The sequence below is a fragment of the Oryx dammah genome, unplaced genomic scaffold, assembly GCF_014754425.2.
Source record: "Oryx dammah isolate SB20612 unplaced genomic scaffold, SCBI_Odam_1.1 HiC_scaffold_11222, whole genome shotgun sequence".
Classification (NCBI taxonomy): Eukaryota; Metazoa; Chordata; class Mammalia; order Artiodactyla; family Bovidae; genus Oryx; species Oryx dammah.
In genome coordinates, this window is record NW_024080615.1 from 72,651 (window position 1) to 96,711 (window position 24,061).

General features: G+C 35.9%; 1 protein-coding gene and 1 pseudogene across 1 annotated transcript in view; one reads left to right on the top strand and one right to left on the bottom strand.

Annotated features, from left to right (window-relative positions):
* LOC120861069 (GPI-anchor transamidase) overlaps nt 1–24,061 on the top strand; it is a 145,240-nt gene that overhangs the window by 12,177 nt on the left and 109,002 nt on the right. The window contains exons 4-5 of the mRNA XM_040236739.1: nt 21,615–21,750; nt 23,413–23,524. Of these exons, the coding sequence (XP_040092673.1) occupies nt 21,615–21,750; nt 23,413–23,524 (248 nt within the window). The remainder of the gene's footprint in view (nt 1–21,614; nt 21,751–23,412; nt 23,525–24,061) is intronic.
* Nucleotides 1,120–14,399, bottom strand: LOC120861070 (annotated as a pseudogene).

A 24,061-nucleotide genomic window follows, 5' to 3' on the forward strand; every position in this document is an offset into this window, starting at 1 on the left:
TCAAGATTTCTGGGAGAAATATCAATAACCTCAGATATGCAGATGACACCACCCTTATGGCAGAAAGTGAAGAAGAACTAAAGAGCCTCTTTATGAAAGTGAAGGAAGAGAGTCAAAAAGTTGGCTTAAAGCTCAGTGTTCAGAAAATGAAGATCATGGCATCTGGTCCCATCACTTCATGGCAAATATATGGGGAAACAGTGGAATCAGTGGCTGGCTTTATTTTTTGGGGCTCCAAATTCACTGCAGATGATGATTGCAGCCGTGAAATTGAAAGACGCTTACTCCTTGGAAGGAAAGTTATTACTAACCTAGATAGCATATTAAAAAGCAGAGACATTTCTTTGTCAATAAAAGTTTCATCTAGTCAAGGCTGTGGTTTTTCCAGTAGTCATGTGGACTGTGAAGAAAGTTGAGCACAGAAGAATTGATGCTTTTGAACTGTGGTGTCGGAGAAGACTCTTGAGAGTCCCTTGGACTGCAAGGAGATCCAACCAGTCCATCCTAAAGATCAGTCCTGGGTGTTCATTGGAAGGACTGATGTTGAAGCTGAAACTACAATATTTTTTGGCCACCTGAAGCTAAGAGCTGACTCATTTGAAAAGAACCTGATGTTGGGAAAGATTGAAGGCAGGAGGAGAAGGGGACGACAGAGGATGAGATGGTTGGATGGCATCACCAATGCAATGGACATGAGTTTGGGTAGACTCCAGGAGTTGGTGATGGACAGGGGGGCCTGGCATGCTGTGGTTCATGGGGTCGCAAAGAATCGGACACAACTGAGTGACTGAACTGAACTGAACTGAATATTTAAATGATTTGTTTAAATGATGTAAGTTTTAGAAGAATTTAAACTAGAAGGACTTCTTAGTAAAGGGTATAACCATGGCTTGCATTTTATATATTAGGTTTTTTCCAAGGTTTCTAGGGAATTTTCTTATTCTTGTGTCAGATGCTTTCCTCTCTATATCTTTGATTGTGAAGTCTTTGTTGGGAAATGAATTTGAGATTTAAATAGTTGATAATTTGAACTATTTGTTGCTTAGCAAACAGAGATCAATGGAATAGATTCTGTTTGACTTTTAACCCACTATGGTGAATATTCTTCTTCTTGATGACTTATTCCTGCTTTACTTCTACCTGGAATTAAGAGTAAAAATACAATTATAAGTAAATTTTAGTCAGAAAGTAATACGCTATATGAAATAATAGTCTGGAAACTTAAAATCATTAAGAGCAGTTTGTAGTTTTAATGCTGGAATTTCAAAATACTGTTTGGATTTATTTTATACTTTAATGAACATTTTCAAGTTAAAGCAGTATAATCCTGTGTATCCTGAGAAAAATGACTGGTCACTGCATTGAATAAAAATTATGAGTATAACTGTATGTTGTTTACACTGTTTGCTTTTTTAAAGGAGCATTTTACTTTGTCTTTTAATGCAAAATATTTGCATTTAGCTTTTTCATATACTTCAGTAAGAAACTAGTTCATGTCAGAAATCATTTCCCAAAACATATGACATAGGTGATTGCCCTTTGTTGTAGAAGTTCACATCACTTCTTTAGATCCTGTTTGAAATATCACATTAGTTGTATCAGTACTCGTTCTGATTTCTCTTTGATTTTCTGTCTGTATTTCACTTACTCTGACTGTACTAAGCTATTCTCTCTGCCTGGAATAGTTGTCTATATACTTCTGGCTTACTGCTAACAAAACCTGGCTGTGATTCTGAATCACTTATGGTGCTTGTTGAAAATACTGATTCTTCAGTTTCACCCCTGGAGAGTCTAATTCACAAAATCTAAAGTGAATCCTAGACTTCAACTTTATATGTGGTTCTGTGCACAACCAAGTTAGAAAGCATGGCTGTAGCTTTTACATGACCTTCCAAATTCACTTTAATACTTCTTCAAAAAAGCATTTCCTGACCTTCTTGTTTGCTTTCATAGTATCCTTTGTATGTACTTTGATTATAACATGATTACACTAATTATAGTATGTCTCCCTTATTAGATTATTAACTCCTTGAAGGGAACAAGGATTATATTTTATTTCACTTTGTACTTATAGCATCCAGCACAGTGCCTGGATAGTAGGTGCTCAGTAGATGTTGGATAAATTAACTTGTGACTTGGAAATACTTTACCCAGTTCAGTTCAGTTCAGTCGCTCAGTCGTGTTTGACTCTTTGCGACCCCATGGACTGCAGCATGCCAGGCCTCCCTGCCTATTACCAACTCCCGGAGTTTGCTCAAACTCATGTCCATTGAGTTGATGATGCCATCCAACCATCTCATCCTCTGTTGTCCTCTTCTTTTCCTGCCTTCAGTCTTTCCCAGCATCAAGGTCTTTTCAAATGACTCAGTTCTTTACATCAGGTGGCCAAAGTATTAACCAATTAGGAAAGCAAATACAATTTCGTACTTTAAAAGTAAGAACATTTCTGTCTTCTAAAGTGTTCATCTAGTTTTTAGCAAATTTATATGTTATAAAAGACTTTTTAACACATAGGTTGTCAGAATTTTATAATACTATATCAAAATATTGATTCATAGAGGGAATTTAATGGTTATGGGGGAAAAGAAAATGACGTGCTCACAAGATCTTCATAATTGCCCCCCAACTTGTCTATTACCCAGTTCACATTTAAGTTCCACCGAGTTCAGCTGTCTTGCACTTTCTGTAACCTTACCCACCCACAGAGAGTTTGTTTTCTTTGCTTGGTTTTAGCTCCCTGAAATATTTCACTAGTTTTAGGAAATTCTGTGTCCTCAATGAATAGTTTTGGACTAAATCTCTGTTTTGCTACCTCCAGTACACTTTATATGCTTAAGATGAGGAAGAGAAAAGGTGTTAAGCAGAGGTTAGGTTCTAAAGTCAGTATGTGAAGCAAAAATGGAGCCAGTTATTCTTACAGGTTTCTTAAATAGCACATAAAGTACAATATATCTTTTATCAAGTCTAACACAGCCAGTTTTAGAGCAATGCTAGAACAAATTACCGTGTTCTTTTTCTTTGATGGAACATTCGATGAAGTGGTTTACTTCAGATTAAAGGACACATTATATGAAAAATATCCATATCTTTTTTTAACACTAGAATCGTGATGCTCATGCTGTGAGAGGCACAAGAGAATTGAGACTGGCTGAGAGAATGTAGAATCATAGCTCCCATCTCAGCTCATGTTGACTTTGGGGAATAAATGCTTGAGTAATTGGGTGGATGAAATCTGTCTCTCCTTTTATTTTTTGGCTCAGTGCATAAGAATTAAGTTTATGGAGTTAAATGTGTATATAATTATTTAGCTCTACTACAAGGTGGGTGGATATGAGTTTTTATAACAATCTCTATCTTATAAATAATTTCTATAATTAAATCCTGTAGCTTTTCTTTTTAAAATTTATCTTTTTATTGATGTAGAGTTGATTTGCAGTGTTGTGTTAATTTCAGCTGTATAGAATAGTGACTCAGTGATGGTCCAGTAGCTATTCTGATACTTTTTTCCCCCTTACTCTGTATTTTAATCATTATATGAGATTAATATTCCTAATTTAAAAGCTTTATTCTCTCCTTATCCATAAATTCTTGCAAAACAAAGTACCAGTTCTTTATCCTGGAACTCAAGGCCTTTGTAGTCTGTCTATATCTAATATTCTGATCATTGCAGTTTTTTATGCTTCCTTCTTGTAAATCTCTGTATTGACATCTGTCATTGCCTTATACTTGTTCTTTCATCTATAGTTTTTTCCCTTATCCCTCCTTTCAGGTTTTCATGTGTCCAGATTCACTTCATATATTTCCTAAAGCTTTCTTGGTCCTTCTTGTATAAATATTTTATTTATATTTCTGTCAAGGCACTTTTTTGTATGTATTGATCTTATTTCTCCAAGGCAGTTTCTAATACTGTTTTTTGTATTCCAATACATTCTTCAGTGTTGTGCAAGGTTGAATGGATAGTATACTAAAGGCCCCTAGTTAAGTGGAATTTAATTAGTCTAGGATGGAAAGGAAATATTTATGAATATTGCTCGCTTATAGTTGTTTAAGATCTTGATTCATAAACTCTTCTGAGATAAAAGTGCTCTGTAGTGGATTTTATAACTATTCCCTGAGTCCTACTTTTGGGATCCATGGGTAGGATGATCTTACCAAGGGAACTTCAGATTCATTTCTTTCTATCAGATTAACTTCAACTTATTCTCTATCTTCTTACTGTTTAAGTTCCTCAGGATGCACTTTTTTATTTTTGGTCGGTTGTCCTTTTTAACTTCTTTCTCAAGTAATAAATATTAGAATTATAATGTGAATTCTGATAATGTTGTAAATTAAAAAAGAAAAAAAAATCACTAACTGCCTATTATTGTGGTTTTTAAAATCATGTTGCTAACATAGCTTTTGACTAACAGTTCTTTAGGTTGCTCTGAATTGGATCTTATACATAAGAGGGTATTGTGTAAGGTGGAGCATTAATAAGATACTTAAGGAATTTTCTTATATAATTTTTCATTAAAATAATATGGAGAAGGCCATAGATATAGTTCTTTGGAGATGCTTGTGGCTTTCCAATAAGGTCAGCCAAAATGGACCTCTATTTTTGGCCTCCTTTTCCACTGCCCTGTGGCATACATTCACTATCCACCATAATTCAGATACTGTGATAGGCATTTTATAATGAATTATTTCATCTATCTCTTGAGACCTTTATGGGAGAACTCCCTAGCTGCCATTTTCTTTTTTTCCCCTATTTATCTCTTTTTAAATTTATTTATTTTAATTGGAGGCTAATTACTTTACAGTATTGTATTGGTTTTGCCATACATCAACATAAATCCACCATGAGTGTACACGTGTTCCCAATTCTGAACCCCCCCTCCCACCTCCCTCCCCATACCATCCCTCTGGGTCATCCTGGTGCACCAGCCCCAAGCATCCTGTATCCTGCATCGAACCTAAACTGGCGATTTGTTTCTTATATGATATTATACATGTTTCAATGCCATTCTCCCCAATCATCCCACCCTCTCCCCCTCCCACAGAGTCCAAAAGACTGTTCTATACATTTGTGTCTCTTTTGCCGTCTCGCATACAGGGTTATCATTACCATCTTTCTAAATTCCATATATATGTGTTCGTATACTGTATTGGTGTTTTTCTTTCTGGCTTACTTCACTCTCTATAATCGGCTCCAGTTTCACCCACCTCATTAGAACTGATTCAAATGTATTTTTAATGGCTGAGTAATACTCCATTGTGTATATGTACCACAGCTTTCTTATCCATTCATCTGCTGATGGACATCTAGGTTGCTTCCATGTCCTGGCTATTATAAACAGTGCTGCAATGAACATTGGGGTACACGTGTCTCTTTCAATTCTGGTTTCCTCAGTGTGTATGCCCAGCAGTGGGATTGCAGGGTCATAAGGCAGTTCTATTTCCAGTTTTTTAAGGAATCTCCACACTGTTCTCCATAGTGGCTGTACTAGTTTGCATTCCCACCAACAGTGTAAGAGGGTTGCCTTTTCTCTACACCCTCTCCAGCATTTATTGCTTGTAGACTTTTGGATTGCAGCCATTCTGACTTCTCCCATTCTGAAGGCTGTCTTTTCACCTTACTTATAGTTTCTTTTGTTGTGCAGAAGCTTTTAATTTTAATTAGGTCCCATTTGTTTATTTTTGTTTTTATTTCCAATATTCTGGGAGGTGGGTCGTAGAGGATCCTGCTGTGATTTATGTCAGAGAGTGTTTTGCCTATGTTCTCCTCTAAAAGTTTTATAGTTTCTGGTCTTATGTTTAGATCTTTAATCCATTTTCAGTTTATTTTTGTGTATGGTGTTAGAAAATGTTCTAGTTTCATTCTTTTACAAGTGATTGACCAGTTTTCCCAGTACCACTTGTTAAAGAGATTTTCTTTTCTCCATTGTATATTCTTGCCCCTTTGTCAAAGATAAGGTGTCCATAGGAGCGTGGATTTATCTCTGGGCTTTCTATTTGTTCCATTGATCTATATTTCTGTTTTTGTGCCAGTGCCATACTGTCTTGATGACTGTGGCTTTGTAGTAGAGCCTGAAGTCAGGCAGGTTGATTCCTCCAGTTCCATTCTTCTTTCTCAAGATTGCTTTGGCTATTCGAGGTTTTTTGTATTTCCATACAGATTGTGAAATCATTTGTTCTAGCTCTGTGAAAAATACTGTTGGTAGCTTGATAGGGATTGCATTGAATCTATAGATTGCTCTGGGTAGTATACTCATTTTCACTATATTGATTCTTCTGATCCATGAACATGGTATATTTCTCCATCTATTAGTGTCCTCTTTGATTTCTTTCACCAGTGTTTTATAGTTTTCTATATATATAGATCTTTAGTTTCTTTAGGTAGATATATTCCTAAGTATTTTATTCTTTTTGTTGCAGTGGTGAATGGGATTGTTTCCTTAATTTCTCTTTCTATTTTCTCATTATTAGTGTATAGGAATGCAAGGGATTTCTGTGTGTTGATTTTATATTTTGCAACTTTACTATATTCATTGATTAGCTCTAGTAATTTTCTGGTGGAATCTTTAAGGTTTTCAATGTAGAGGATCATGTCATCTGCAAACAGTGAGTTTTACTTCTTCTTTTCCAATTTGGATTCCTTTTATTTCTTTTTCTGCTCTGATTGCTGTGGCCAAAACTTGTTGAATAGTAGTGGTGAAAGTGGGCACCCTTGTCTTGTTCCTGACTTCAGGGGAAATGCTTTCACAGAACTAGCCGGCTGCAGACCATCCCCCTCCAGTGACAGGTAGCCAGAGCCAGAAGAGGGCAATCGCAGCCCCAGAGAGACATTATCTACTAAACTGCAAGCAGGCTTCTTTGCTAACTAAGACTTCTTGGGGTTCTGGAGAGTCAACATCTGCCTGAGAAGGTGCGCCGGTTGTACACCTAGCTGCCATTTTCATATTAAAAATTCTTATTCAGAATGGTTAAATGACTTGCTTAAGGTACATTAAAGGTACCATTAAATAATAAAACCAGAATTTGAATTCAGGTGTTGTGATTTTATGGCTGGAGCATTTCTATTATTTCATAGCTGTTTCTTCCCTAAGAAATTACAACAGATAATATTTATGTAACATTTACAATTAGAGAATTCTTTTAATAACATGATCTCATTTTATTCTTATGACAATCCTATAGAGGTTGGTATAATTATGCACAATGATCATTTAATACCTTATTTAATTAGAAATGTATATCTACATGTTGAATGTAGTGCTTATGAAAATCAATCATATTAATTGAGTAATATAATGAATGCCTCTCTTATTTTCTCATTTTTTAATTTTTTCCATAGCTTTTACTGTTGTCTGAGTCTTCATTATTTCATGTTTCAAGTACTTCATGCCTCTGTACTTCAGCAGCTTTGTAACTGTTTCTTCCTTGTTTCTAGTGTCTTTCACCCTCTAATTCATCCTACACACAGCTGTTAGAATTATGTTTCTCAGATATTGCTTTCATCTTTTAACTCCCACTATCAACAACCTGCAGTGACTGTTGTTTCTCTAAAAAATTACATAAATTTCAACCAGCCTTCAGTCTTTACTGCTTTGTTAATAATAACTTACTATGTTCATCTGTTGATTTGTTCTGTTGTCTACTACATAATACTTATTAACTCCTATTTCTATTTTTTTTAACCCTTCATCCTTAGAACACAGAATATCCTCATGCTGTCCTTTCTTACCCATAAAGCTTTCTTTCTTTGTGTCGCTATCTAGAACTTTGTACAGGGAGGTCACTGAGTGATATTTTTTTAAACTATTACCATTAATTTATAAAATTTTTTCAATAATAAATATATATTTAAAATTTTATTCTACTACTATTTTTATTTTATAATTTTGCCTCATTTTTTGTGAACAAAAGGACTAAAACAGTAGTAAAATGCTTTGTAAATAATTTGCAATATATTATTGTAGCTATTGTCAAGATAATATTAACTTGTACCTTTGAGTGTTCTGCTTTTTGTCTTGTGTCATTTCCCAACAGTTTTTTCTCATATTTTGTAAAAATATAAATAATAATGTTTGAATATAGATCCTTATGTATTCTGAGCAGTCTTCTTGTTTTCTTCTCACGTTGGCAGCTGATCTGTCTACCACTCCATGTGATGTTCTTGGTGAAGTACATAATATCTTGAATAGGTAAACATTTAGAATAGTTAGGAAGCCAAAATGTGCTCTGAGGAGAATAGTGACGGTGGTAAAAGGAACATTTTGGCCACTACTGTCATGCTCTTACATTTAGATAAGATCCATTTGTAAGACTAAGAAGACCATTAAGGGTTTTATGGAGCAAAGGCAAATTTCTTTATTGATTTCTAAACAGATAGGAGTACTATGTATGAACTGCTGAAATGAGAGATGCTTTTTCTTGATCGATACCACAATGTCTTCATTCCTGACACTATCTTCATATCTGGTAGCTTGATTTCCTTGAATTTGTTCCTCTTTGAAACTCTCTTGGCTATTCTTGGGTCTTGTTCTTCCATATTAAGTTTACAATCAGCTTGTCAAGTTCTTAAAACCCTGTTGGGATTTTGATTTGCATTACAGTAGATTAATTTAAAGAGAGTAGACTTCTTGATGATATTAAATCATTCGATTTATGAAAAGGTATGTTTTCATTTGATTATACATTTAACAGCTTTCAACTAAGCCTCATAATTTTGAATTTTTAGTTTTTGGTAGAATTTTAGCTGTCAGTATTTTTCATTTTTTGGTTGATTCTGTAAGTGGTACCTTTTACAAATATATTTTCTTACTTCTGTTTTGCTTGCAACACAAACAGAAGTTTGTGGATTGGAAAAATTAATATTGTTAAGATGTCTGTGCTACCCAAGTGTCTATACTACCCAGTACAATCCCTATCAAAATTCCAATGTCATTTTTCACAGAAATAGGAAAAACAACCCTAAAGTTTGTATAAAACCTTAAAAGACCCCAAATAGTCAAAGCAGTCTTGAGAAAGAAGAACAAACTGGGGGCATCACATGCCCTGATTTAAAACTATATTATAAAACTGTAGTAATCAAAGCAGTATGAAAGTGTTAGCTACTTAGTCATGTCTGACTCCTAGTGACCCCATGGACTGTAGCTCACCAGCCTTCTCTGTCCCTGGAATTCTCCAGGTGAAAATACTGGATAGGGTTTCCATTTCCTTCTCCGGGGGATCTTCCCAACTCAGGGGTCAAACCCGGGTCTCCTGCGTTGCAAGTAGATTCTTTATCATCTGAGACATCAGGGAACCACAGCAGTATAGAATTAGTATAAAAACAGTTCCATAGACCAATGGAACAGAATAGGGAGCCCAGAAATAAATTCATGCATGTATGATTAGTTAATTTATGGCAAAGAAACTAAAAATATACAATGGACAAAGAGCAGTCTCTTCAATAAATGGTGCTGGAAAAACTAAACAACTACATATAAAAAACTGAAATTAGAACATTTTCTCACACCATATAGAAAAATAAAATCGATTAAAGACTTGAATGTAAGACCTGAAACCATTAAACTCCTAAAGGGAAACACTGGCAGTAAGCTCTTTGATGTCAGTCGTAGTGATGAATTTTTGGGGGTTTGACTCCAAAACCAGAAATCAACAAATGAGACTACATCAAACTAAAAGTATGGGACAGGGAACCATCTGTAATGAAAAGGCAGTCTACTGAATGGGAGAAAATATTTGCAAATCACATATCTGATAAGGGATTAATGATCAAAATATATAAAGAACTCATAAACGGAATGAGCTTCCCAGGTGGCACTAGTGGTAAAAAATCTGCCTCCCATTGCAGGAAAAATAAGAACCGTGGGTTCTATCCCTGGGTCAGGAAGAGCCCCTGGAGGAGTACATGGCAACCCACCCCAGTATTCTTGCCTGGAAAATCCCATGGACAGAGGAGCCCAGAGGGCTATAGTCAAGGGTTGCAAAGAGTTGGACACGACTGAAGTGACTTAGCACGCACCCATAAACTGAATAGTAAAAAAAAAAAAAACAATCCAATCAAAAAATGAGCAGAGGGAACTTCTCTGGTAGTCAGTAGTTAAGAATCTGCCTGCCAACGCAGGGGATATGGGGTCAATCCCTGTTCCGGGAAAATATTGCATGCCCTGGGCAACTGAGCCCCATGCCACAACTCCTGAAGTCTTCATGTTCTAGAGCCTGCACTCCTTAATGAGAGAAGCCACTGTAAGGAGAAGCCCATACACCTTGACTAGAGATTAGCCCCTGCTTTCCACAACTGGAGAAAGCCCATGCACAGCAACAAAGACCCAGTGCAGCCAAAATAAATAAATAAATAACTAAATAAATAATGAAAATTTTAAAAATGAGAAGATCTGAACAGACATTTTCCAGAGAAGATATAATGAAAATGAGTTAGTTGCTCAGTCGTATCCGACTTTTTGTGATCCCATGGACTGTAACCCACCAGGCTCCTCTGTCCATGGAATTCTCTAGGCAAGAATACTGGAGTGAGTAGCCACTTCCTCCTCCAGGGGATCTTTCTGACACAGGGATCAAACCCGAGTGTCCTGCATTGCAGGCTGATTCTTTACCATTTGAGCCACCATATACTGATGGCCAGTGGGTACATGAACAGGTGCTTAATGTCACTAAGCATCAGGGAAATACAAACAAAAACCTCAGTGAGATCCTACTGTAAATAATCTAGAGATGATAGAAAGTATACAGAGAATGTTGATGTGTATGTTATATGCAAATACCATTTTATAGGCATTTTATATATAGAACATGAACATCTGTGGATTTCAGTAATTTTAGTAATCACAGGAATTCCTGGAACCAACCCCTTTTCAGCCAACCAAGGGGCAACTGTATTGGGGAAGCAATAAAAGGAGCCTGATGCCTTTGATATCATATGATTTTGGGTAGGTTGTTCTGAGAAATAGGAGGGAAGAAAGACAATTGGTGGGGTGGAATACACACTAATTTACTTCTCTTCCTACCTTCTTTCTTTTTCCCTTTCCTTCTTCCTCCCTCCCCTTTTCAACCAGCAGATATGTATTGAGAGCATATGGTGTTTTGAATATACTTGCCAGTTTTTGTAATTTCAACTGATGTGGAGATACAGGGAGAGAAAAGGGCAGAGAAGGAAACTATAATTTCCATGGAAAACCTAAGTGTTTGACTGGTGGCAGTGGGAGTGACCTCAAAATAAGTCAGACTCAACTCAACATTTCACCAGGGAAAGTGGTGATAATAATAAGTATTTCTAAGAAATTTGTGAGGAATTTCTAGTGGAAATTTGATAGAAATAATGTAATTCTGTCACGTTATATCTGACTCAGGAGGTGTTAAAAGTATAAGTGAAATTTACATTTGTGAACATAATTTAATTTCTTTGGAGAAAAGATATTTCACAGAGTTTTATATTAATGATTTCCAAGAATTCGGCCTTAGCTTGAGTGGGAGATAACTCAAGTCAGTCAAAGGTAACCTGACATTAAATCCTTACACCTACCCATTAACTTATATTTAATTATATCCATCTCCAAGGCTTCAAATCATGAAATTGAGATGTTATTCTAGAAAGTAAAGCCCATATTGGTCAGAAATTAACTTACCTAAACTGTTTTTTCTCCACCATACTAGAAGCAGAGACAATCAAATAAGATCATATAAGGGAGCTTATTCTACAAATATATTTTTGGATTTATTCTGGATAAGTAAAAGCTAACTTAATATTCTGTAGTTCTTCTATCTATATTGTTATACTTAAAAATAGATATTAAAATATTAACTTTGATCTACTGATAAAGGTTTTTAGTAGATTGCACTTATTCAAGAAAGTAGTTTAGATATTGTCTCCCCCCCATTTTGTTGTTTATTTAGATGTTTAGCTCTTGCACTTGGTTTTTATAAGTGACAAACACTGACAAATTATTTGCCAACAGAACTATAACCACATATTATAAGACAATGTAGATATATGGTCAAACTCACCTTAATACACATCACCATTTGATCAATTATATAATTATCGAGTATCCAAGTGAGGATACAACTCAAAAGTCATATAAAAATTAGATGTCTGTTCAGTTCAGTAACAGAAACCCAATTCTCATTTTGAAAGGGAGGTTGGGAAGAGAAGGAAAAAAGCACACTTCAAGCAAAGATAATAGCTGGTGAACAACTTCTTGTAGGTGTAGAAAAATGACAAGAGCTTCAAAAATGTTATGACTAAGAAATTTTTAGCTACAATAACAAAACATCTTTACCTTTAAAAAATACTTACTAATTAAAGAGCATATTCTTTATATTCTGCACAAGATAAAGGTAAGATCTTACTGGAAATATTTAATAGCTTTCTCCCATTCCTTTTTAGGCTCTTCCTGTTGTGGCACACAAAAGTGCAAACATTAAATTAATTGTACAGCTTTTTTGCTTGGAGGTGTTAAAAGATATACTTCTTTGTACAATGTAGATTTTCAAAATGCAGATTTTCCATAACAGCACAAATGAGATTTATGGGACGGTATTCATTAACAGCATATGACTTGTGGGCTTCCCTGGTGGCTCAGTGGTAAAGAATCCACCTGCCAATGCAGGGGACACAGGTTCCATCCCTGAGTTGGGAAGATCTCCCAGAGAAGGAAATAGCAACCCACTAGGAGAAGGCAATGGCACCCCACTCCAGTACTCTTGCCTGGAAAATCCCATGGATGGAGGAGTCTGGAAGGCTGTAGTCCATGGGGTCGCTGAGGGTCAGACACAACTGAGCGACTTCACTTTCACTTTTCACTTTCATGCATTGGAGAAGGAAATGGCAACCCACTCCAGTGTTCTTGCCTGGAGAATCCCAGGGACAGCGGAGCCTGGTAGGCTGCCGTCTATGGGGTCGCACAGAGTCGGACACGACTGAAGTGACTTAGCAGCAGCAGCAGCAGCAGAGTATTCTTGCCTGGGAAATCCCATGGATAGAGGAGCCTGGTGAGCTATAGTGTATGAGGTTTCAAAGAGTTTGACATGACTTAGTGACTAAACAACAGTGACATATGACTTGATAAAAAATTAATAAGAATCAATGGTCATGTAAACATGATGTATACTTTTATGAATGTGGGCAAATGTAAGTGTACTGTGAGCAAGCAAATAACTGTATAGGCCCTGCTTTCAGTAAGAAATGACTGAAGGGGTAAACACATAAGATCTAGAATGTTCATAGTTCCTAGGGTTTTAGTTCTATATATAACACTAAAAAATATAAAACGTTACACTGGATATTTTGGTACCTGAACTTTCTAAATTTCTTGTGTATTGAAAAGATTCTGCTATGGGAATAGATCAAAGAAGACATAACTCAGTATTGTATGATTTCAGGAACTTGGAGGAGTGATAAATTTGAAATGCTGGACAGCAAGGGTCTTTTGTTAAGTGTCCAAATAGTTTCATTGTAACCTAACAGCAAGGATATCAAACCAGTTAATCCTAAAGAAAATCAACCATGAATATTCATTGGAAAGACCAATACTGGAACTGAAGCTTCAAGATTTTAGCCACCTGATGCAAAGAGCTCCTCTTTGGAAAAGATCTTGATACTAGGAAAGATTGAGGGGAAGAGAAGAAGGGGGTGACAGAGGATCAGATGGTTGGATGGCATCACCAGCTCAATGGACATGAGTCTGAGCAAACTCCAGGAGATATAGTGAAGGACTGGGAAGCCTGGCCTGCTGCAGTGCATGGGGTTGCAAAAAGTTGGACATAACTTAGTGACTGAACAACAACAATAGCAACCTAGGCATAGAGGCTCTGTCAAACATATAACCTGGTAAAACTGCTTTTCAGTACTCCTATATATGATACATTAGACTTACTCGCTGAACCAACTTCTTGGCTAATGTGTGGAACAAATCAGATCCTGTCTGAAGTTCTACTTCCAAGACAGCATCAGACACCTCAGTTCTGTTGCCCACTGAAGTCTTTGCAGCACAGACACGTTTGAGAGTGGTGTTCTCTAAATACAGCAGTTGCTTGATGTCACAAGCTCCATGCTGCTTTTGTTTTCTGATCTGCACTGCATCTTCAGGTTTCATTCTACCTTCTTGCTAGGGCAGCAAACAGTAGAGCTCTTCCACGACTTGCCACACAGTGAGCATCTGTACAATAACCATGTTCTTCATAAAACTTGATTTTCCCAAGACTTAACTGGTCATCAGCAATATGGTTTGGATGGTACATTTTCATCAAAAGGATAGTCAGGAACATGGATACCTTCTTTTCCATAAGAGCAGTGTTGCACATTGCTTCATATACTCTTATTAATACTGTTGTGGTAATCCACGTTTCTTCAGTTTCTCCATAATTTTGTTCATAATTTTGGTTGGATTGTGTAATAAGAAAAATCATGTGCTTGTATGTGACTTCCATGGGAGTTGGACGTTTCATGCAAGACATTAATTTAGTCAAAAAATACTCATTAGGGCTGTGAAAAAATTAAATACAGAAATGATGTAAAGTAACTTGAATTGGAAAATGCTTTGTGGATTCAATTCAGCACTTCTGGGTCCAGGGAACTGCTCTTACTCAGCTTCTTGATGGAGTGGTAATAAATGTCTATAGCTTTCTTGTCCTCATAAAGGTCATGCTGTGCTTGGCAGTAATCTTCACTCACCTTCAGAAACTCCGTAAATGTGTGATGACAGAAAGGAGTACCTTTACTCATTGAAAACTGTGTCCCAGTCGTACAGTGTGTGCCATGGTGCCAGTGGCACAGGCAGCTGTGGCTGTGCTGCAGGGTGGAGGCAGTGCAGGTGTTGACAGAGGCAGCGGGCGGATGTTGGTTTTGGAAAAAAGTTGAAAGCAGAATGTTCCATTCTCCGAGTATTCGTTGTCAGATTTTATTGTAATTTAAAAAAGATTTTGGATAGATTTTTGCAGGTTTTTTTTTTTTAAAGGTGAAAACAGACTTAAAAATTTGTAGCTCTAAAATTAATTGATTTGTTTATTTAAAAGTTTAAAAATGTTTGTATTGAATTTTAAAGCATAAATTTCATTGAGCCATGAAAAATGGAAATACTGAAATGAGATTCGTATGAGGGAAGTGTGTGCGTGCCTGCTAAGTCGCTTCAGTTTTGTCCGACTCTTTGTGACCCCATGGACTGTACCCGACAGGCTCCTCTGTACATGTAATTCTCCAGGCAGGAATACTGGAGTGGGTTGCCATGCCCTTCCTCAGGGGATCTCCTGACCCAGGGATTGAACTCGTGTCTCATACATCTCCCGCATTGGCAGGTGGGTTCTTTACCAGTAGTGCCATCTGGAAGCCCATGAGGAACGTGATGTCCCCTTAATATTTGTTGATGTGAGCATATAAATTATTAGAGGCTTTGGCTTTGCTCACTATAAGGCAACATATTCCATTCTGCCAAAGAATGTAGTAGTGGGTGGAACATATGTGGGCTCTGGAATTAAATCTTGTATCTTCTGCTTATCAGTAATGCAGCTTTGGGCAAGTGATCTGCCCTCACTGAATTTCCTTACCTTTAGAATGAAGACAGAAATAGTCTTCACAAGATTGTAGTGATATAGTGAGAATTAAGTATCTGAAAAGACTGCAGCACAGTGCCTATCACACTGTAAACTCAGCAGATACTTGTTTCCATCATCCTGTTACTTTACCTTGTTTCCGTTTTCCCATAACTTCTGATCTGATTTTTTCATAATCTTATTCCAATATAGAATCCAAATTTGACAGTTTGGGTAAAATAGTGTTTGTATAGTTTAATATGGAATGGTTACATCATGTCAGTTAACATCATTCAATTCACTTCAGTTCAGTCTCTCAGTTGTGTCCAACTCTCCACGACCCCCATGAAATGCAGCACGCCAGGCCTCCCTGTCCAACACCAACTGCTGGAGTTCACCCGAACTCACATTCATAGAGTTGGTGATGCCATCCAGCCATCTCATCCTCTGTCATCCCCTTCTCCTGCCCCCAATCCTTCCCAGCATGAGTCTTTTCCAATGAGTCAACTCTTTGCATGAGGTGGCCAAAGTATTGGAGTTTCAGCTTCAACATTAGTCCTTCCAATGAACACCTAGGACTGATCTCCTTTAGGATGGACCTTGCAGTCCAAGTGCTTTAAAATTGTTGAATTATTTTTAATTGATATTTACTATTACCTTCTAGTTAATTAGCCTTTCATTTTGTTTGCCATAATCTCCATTTCATATTTTTCCTCTAATTTTTGTCCTAGTTGACTTTTATGATCAAAGTGAAGAATAGAAATGGTGGCAACTCTTCACCATCAGTGTAGTGTGTCTATATTTTATCCTTTGTAAAAAATATTTAAAAAAACTGATAAAACTGATAACTTCAGAAGAAACATAGCATCCAAGTCTTCTTAATGAATAACTAAACTTATTTGTAAGAATATCTTTCTTAGTGCCCAGAGAAAAGAGGATTTTTTAATTTACTTGCTATTTGTGAAGAGATATGTACCAGAGAAGGCTTATTAATGATGTTTGCAAATATTTTTCTGGCAAAATGTGCAGTCTAGGCATTGTGGTTAAGTCCTAGGAAACTGTTTATAGCATTCTAATGAAGTTACATATAGACTTTTACAGAAAGGAAAGCAACACTTATGAGCAGAAACTCAAAGACTTAAGAGAGCATTGAAGATCTCCTGTGATCCTTAAATCTCCAGCTGCTGTAATTTTGGCTACTGTCTAGAATTGTTTAAAAACATTTTTTGCAAATATAGTAATCTATTTAAATATCATTTAGTGAAAAAATGTTATTATGGTAGTACCAGCCTGTTATAAATGAAAAGGTGTACTTTTTGAAGCTTTGTACTCTTAATTGTCTAGAGCAGTGAAGATTTTTTATCTATGTAAAATTTATTTTTGTACCCATTGGTTACTGCTTCCTGACTGGGCCAAGGATGAATTTCAGAGGGGAGGGTAAAGAATGACTGATGCAGGTCTTACCTGTTCCTTCAATGTTGCTGTTTAGTCAGAGTTGTGTCCGACTCTTGTGACCCCCTGGACTGCAGCCTGCCAGGCTCCTCTGTCCATGGGATTTCCCAGCCAAGAATACTGGAGTAGGTTGCCATTTCCTTCTCCACGGAATCTTCCTGACCCAGGGATCAAACCCACGTCTCCTGCATTGGGATGCAGATTCTTTACCACGAAGCCACTAGAGAAGCTCTCCTTTAATGTTAGGCAAATGTAATAATGGGAAAGTATTTGTTTTGAATTGTTTTTCTCTCTCACATTTCTAGAATTGGGTTTCATGTCTTGTTTTTGGAGAGGTTTTAAAATTTTATTTTTGTATTGATCTTTAAAATCTGTTTCAGCATAATCATGATTCTGTTAGATCAGACAGCAAATAGTGGCAAGAGAAGAAAATACTATCAGTTTATTTATTTATTAACCTATAAAGGAAAGAAGTTATGCTTCATTAATATTATTATGTATATTTAAAGTAGTGAATACGTATGACTAACAGATTAGTAGATACATATATGGTGTGTCCTCTAATTTTCTTTTTTAACTGACAAGAGGAAATGTATGATTTAAACAGTATGAAAACTACGTATATAAGTAAGCACTGTATTTGTTTCAAACCCAGTTTGAACTTTATACAATTTCAGTGCTTATCTTTTCTTTTGGTTTTGTATTGAGAGAAGGCAATATTACCCTATGCTTGTGTGATGTAGGTTCTGCAGGACCTTAATAAAGTGAGAGAATTGAGTCATAACACATGGTAGTATAGGATTTCCAGAGTGTAAAAATATCATATTCTTCTATCAATTGGACATATTTGAGGGGTTTTTATCTTAATTTTAATAAGGTAACAAAGCAACTTGCTATCAGTATTTGTAGGAATGTAGTAGCATGTCTTCAATGTAGATTTTTTTTTTTTTTGGTCTCGATTCTAGCAGTGATTGTTTAACACATTCACAGTGAAGGCTTAAATAACTGCTGTGATGCTAGCCTGATATCCAGTGAAAGAGACACTTTAAGGAGACAACAAGTTAGATCTTATGATAACTGTTGTTCAAAGACTGTTTGTTGGCAAAGACTTAGTTAAATATCAGATCTGATTATTCTGTACAGTAAACAGAGCCTAGAAGTTATGAATTGCATTTTGTGCAAATACTTTTGTGAGCAGATGTTTTCTGTATCATCAAGTTATATTGTAGTGTGGAATGTCAAAATACAGGAAAAAATTAAATGTAGAGCCGGGCCTGAAGTTATCTCTTTCTCCTGTTAAATATATGAGCAGTCATTTGAAGTGAAGTGAGGTTGCTTAGTCATGTTTTGACTCTTTGCAACCCCATGGACTGTAGCTTGCCAGGCTCCTCTGTCCATGGGATTTTCCAGGCAAGAATACTTGAGTGGGTTGCCATTTCCTTCTCCAGGGGATCTTCTCGACCCAGGGATTGAACCTGGGTCTCCTGCACTGCAGGCAGACTTTTTACCGAGCCACCAGGGAAGCCAGCAGTCATTTAGTTTTAGTAAAATATCCTTCAAATAGAGTTAGTGTTCTTAGAGTATTATTAGTTTGGTAGATTTGTTAGAATCTAATTTATAATTTTGTGTTTAGTTGTAGTTTTATAAACCTAAGAAAGCATATTAAAAAGCAGAGAACGTCACTTTGCTGACAAAGGTCCATATAGTTAAAGCTTTGGTTTTTCCAGTAGTCATGTATGGATGTGAACCTTAAAGAAGGCTGAGTGCTGAAGAATTGATGCTTTTGAACTGTGATGCTGAAGAAGACTCTTGAGAGTCCCTTGGACTACAAGGAGATCAGAACAGTCAATCCTAAAGGAAATCAGCCCTGAATATAATGAATATTGGAAGGATTGATGCTGAAGCTGAAGCTCCAATACTTTGGCCACCTGATGCGAAGAGCTGACTCATTGGAAAAGACCCTGATGCTAGGAAAGATTGAAGACAAAAGGAGAAGAGGGCGGCAGAGGATGAGATGGTTGGATGGCATCACTGACTCAATTGAACAAACTTTGGGAGATAGTGAAGGACAGAGAAGCCTGGTGTGTTGCAGTCCATGAGATTGCAAAGGCATGACTTAGTGACTGACAATAACAAGAGCAAATAATTTTATAAGAAATATAAACCTAAGGAGTTTAGTTTCATTATATATATTTAAGTATCATATATATAAATGGAGGCTTCCCAGGTGGTGCTAGTGATAAAGAACTCGCCTGCCTGTGTAGGAGACATGATAGATGAGGGTTCTATCCCTGAGTTGGGAAGATCCCCTGGAGAAGAAAATGGCAACCCACTCCACTATTCTTGCCTGGAGAACTCACAGAGAGTCAGATACAACTGAATGACTAACACTTCACTTTCATATATAAATGATTTGACACTTGGACCAAGTCAGATTTTCTTTCCTCCAAACAAGAGTTCTGAACATTTAACTTTTAGAAACAATACATTAGAATATATGGTTGAATTTGTAAACTTTTGAAATTCAGTCTATTTTCTGTCTGGTTTTTCATATATTATCTCCAGATACCATGATTTTTTATGATATATTGATTATGTTAGCCAAAGGTTATAGTACTTACATTGAAGCTCAAAATTATCTATCAGAAAAGTGTGGATTGAATTTATAATTTTATGCTACAGTGCCTACTTCTTTGTGAAATTGACATTTAATTTCAAGGAATGGAATTACCCTTCAACTGAAAACATGGCCTAAAGAGATAATATTATTTTTATATTGAGATTTATAGGTCAGTTCATTTTTGTTCAATAGTGGTTTTATAACAAAAAAGGTATGATTGCTAATAACTTAATATAAATCATTTTAAGTTATTAAAATGAAAAGATATATTTTCCATTTTAAGAGCAATAACTTTAACCATTTTGTGAGAATGAATCAGTAACAGCTGAAGATCTGATCTTTGAATGTGGCAGGGTTGGAACCCTTTCAAAATAGAAAAGCCAGTTTTTAAGAAAAATCACAATGTTTCAGTTCTGAACTTTAACGTATTTGGAACATATGCAGAAGAACATTTTCTTCTTGCTGTCTCCTGCCAGACTAATTATGTATGCCACATTAATTTTTCTGTTATGTTTGGGAAGCTCAAGTATATGGTAGAATAAAGAATTGCCTGATTCATCTTCACTCGTTTTAATGGTAAGATCACGATGAGAAGCATTTAAGAGAGACGTTGTAATTTTCTCTCAAATAAAATGTACACAAAAAATGAAAATGTTTCATTGACTCAGTGAGTGTTTCTTGAATGTCTGCTACATGCCAGGCTCTATTCCTAAGCCTGAGTGGTACAGCACTGAGGGACAGAAAAAGCTGCTGCCCTCAGAGAAGTGCTCATATTCTAATAGGGGTGGTGATGGGAAATGATTCCAGATTTGTAAATGACCTGTATAAAAGAAAACATGTAGTGAGAACAGAGTACTTTAGCTGGGATTGGAATGATAGGAAGGTTTGGAAGGAAAGAAGTCTAAATTTGGTCAGTAACCCCTGAATTGGAAAAGGCTTGGCATATTCCTGAACAGTTTGGAAGGAGCATAGTGAACATGGGTGTTAGGCGTGAAGTTAGAGACAGAGAGAGAGAGTCAGAGACCACATTACGCCTTGCATACCATGTAAGGAGTTTCTGTTTTCCTCTGATTATAATGAGGAGTCCTTGAAAGATTTTAAGTGAGAAAGTTTAATGATTTGACTTGTTTAAGGAAGGTCTCTCTGGTGGCTCTAAGGAGAATGAACCATAGAAGGATGGGAGTGGAAGCAGGAAGCCAGATGGGAGCTATTCCAGCATCTAGTCCAGCATCATCTAGAGATGATGGTGGCTGATGTCAGGGGGATGGAGTGGAGCCAGTGAAGGATGATCGCACTGGAGATGTGTTCCTGTGGTAGAGATTGCACTTGCTGTTGGATTCTATGTTTTCATACTCAAGCATTTGAGATTCTGAAAAGTAAAATTTTTGGACTATCACAGTTTAACTCTGTAAGTCTTGAGAGTGTCAGATACTACTAAAATTAAAAGCAATGTTTGGGGACAGTGTAGCTCTTTCATCTTAGCTTCCTTTTGCTACATTGCATAAAGTATACTGTGTTGGAAAAAAAATTAAGTTAGTAACTCCCAGTTCTATGGATAAGTTCATGCCAGATTGTTCTGATTTCTTTTCTTTAAAACTTACACTACATAGGGACATATTAAAATTTTTTTTAATACAAGCACTTATAAATATGTACTCAATAATTTTTTGGGTTGTTTTTAATAAACAATGAAAGTAATTGCCACATGATAAATAAAATATGGGCTTTCCAGGTGGTGCTAGTGATTCAGAACCCTCCTGCCAATACAGGAGACATAAGAGACCTGGGTTCCATCCCTGGGTCGGGAAGATCCCCTGGAGGAGGGCATGGCGACCCACTGCAGTATTCCTGCCTGGAGAATCCTGTGGACAGAGGAACCTGGCGGGCTACAGTCCATAGGGTCGCAAAGAGCTGGACACTACTGAAGTGACTTAGCACATAAATAAAGTATATCTTTTTAACTTTTTGGTTTTATTGAAATAGTATATTTACTAAAATTTTCTTTTCCTAGCCACATTGTTCTAATGCTTGCAGATGATATGGCATGCAACCCTAGAAATCCTAAACCAGCTACAGTGTATAGTCACAAGAATATGGAACTGAACGTGTATGGAGATGATGTAGAAGTGGATTATAGAAGTTATGAGGTAAAATGTTCAATGTGGCAACATTTTTGAAATGTAGCTTTCACTTTTAAGCTCTAACATAGTGGTGGAATAAAATAATCTTATTCCTTTTCTTTAAACTTTGTACAGTTTTCACTGTAGCCTTGACAGTCTGCAGTTTCTGGAGTTCATATTAAGGAAACAATATATGAGTAAAAGTATCACAGCATGAAAATTTCGCATATGTATCTAGGATAGAACAGCTTTATCTTGGCTTCTGTATTATTTTATTGAGGGTTAATGTATCAGCTTCCTTTTATAGTAAGTGTATTCTTTGTTTTTCATATTTGACCTAAAATTTCAAGTTTTATATTTTCAGTAAATATATTAATTATGGAAATATTAAAATGACTGATACTACTTAAAGGTAACCACTTTTAATATGCCTCAGTGTTTTTATGCACATATGATTAAAAATAAATAAAAAAATGACACTGTGCTATATTTTCTGCCTTTGAAACTTTATTTTAAATTTAATAGATTGTATGTTTAACATTTCAAGTCTTTCTTGATGAAGTCTTCCTCAGTAATCCTTCCCCTTTTACTAAGCCTACCAAAAGTAAGACACAGTTTCCCATGTTCCCAGACCTGTTTTGAAGAAATTAATATCTTTTCTCAGGCTGTAAGTTCCTTAAGGACATGTATCTTCTGTATCTTATACCTAGTGAGTTCTTACAGCCCTCTGAAGGCACTCAGAAATGTTTGTTCGACACTTAAATGTTTGTCAATGTTGGACTTTTTCTTTTTTTTGTCATTGTAAAATGTAGACCAAGTACTTCCCTTCTTTGTTAGCCAACAAGAAGTCCTGTTAAAAAAAACACCATTTTGGTGTCTTCTGGGAAAATGTAAACCAAACAACTTACACATACACCCACAGACACATACATAGACACGTACTCACCGAGGGAAGAGTTGAACAAGAAAGCTGGGTTGGTTTTCTGCTTTTTAAATTCAGATCTGTGTAATATAACTTGAAATTAGCATTATACTTCCAAGAACTTAAATATCTTTCAAAGCATCCTAGAGATGCAGAAATTCCTGGTTGGAAAATCTGGCTTGCAGTGTTATGAATTGTTTTACATAATAAAGTTACCTCTAATGAAATTTAAGTAACAAAATGCATTAAGGAATTAAAGATGCATAATTTGGGGGTTATTTATGGGTCTGTCCTTATGGTTTTATTTTTTATGATTTATTAAAGACCTGTCTTTTGTTGTTGATCTAGAATTGACTAAGTAGTTATATGTATTAATTGCAGTACTTATAATATTGTTGAATTTGTTTATATTTCTATATTTTATATCTTCCCAAATTGCCTGTGAAGACAGATTATCTGTTTTCAGTGTTTGGCAATACTTTGTATAGCATTTGAACTCTTTGTTTCTAATTAGCTTAATAGTTTTCCCCAAACTAGCTTTTTGTTGGTTTTTAGTATTTTGTGAAGAATGAAAACAAAGTTATTTTGACGTGTATATTTAAATAAATATATTTCAGTTGACTTATATTTCTCTTTTTAAGTTTTATTTTTAATTTATGTTGAGTAATACATTGAGAAAGAAGAAGGAATGTTTTTAAAAGTAGGAAAACAATTGATAGGTTTACTCAAGTTCTGTTTCATCTGATTTCTCATTTTTTTTTCCTCAGGTAACCGTGGAGAATTTTTTACGGGTGTTAACTGGGAGGATTCCATCTAGCACACCTCGGTCAAAACGTCTTCTTTCTGATGATCGGAGCAATATTCTTATTTATATGACAGGTAATTTTCAATTTAGATATTTAATGATAGAATATGCTGATTCTTTTTCAGAAAGGAATTTGCATGGAAAGAAATTATTAAATTATTTAAATTATTTTTGGCTAAAATAGTTTGTTATGAAGTTCCCTTTTCTCATAATGTATAACAACTTGAAGTGATATTTGAAAACAGTGTATTACTTATCAGCTGATGATAAAACAGGGGTAGAATGATTTTTAGATGTCATACAGCAGGAGAGTGACTCTTACTTAGTGGTTTACTTTTCTTTATCATGGTGCATTTATTTATAACTTTAAAAATTCAGTCAATTTATAAACTTTATAAATTAACCCAGCAGAGTTAATGAAGTCAGGAAACTTCATTTTCGTCTATCTGACACGTACAATAAATTTTTACTCTTTTGTGGCAAATAGGATGAAGTATAGTCTTGTAGCTTGGCTTTATTTGATGTACTAAACAAAAGGTTTTATTTATATTTCCTCCCTCATTAGACACAACTCTATAGCAGGGCACTCACCACTCTAGTCAGACACTTAT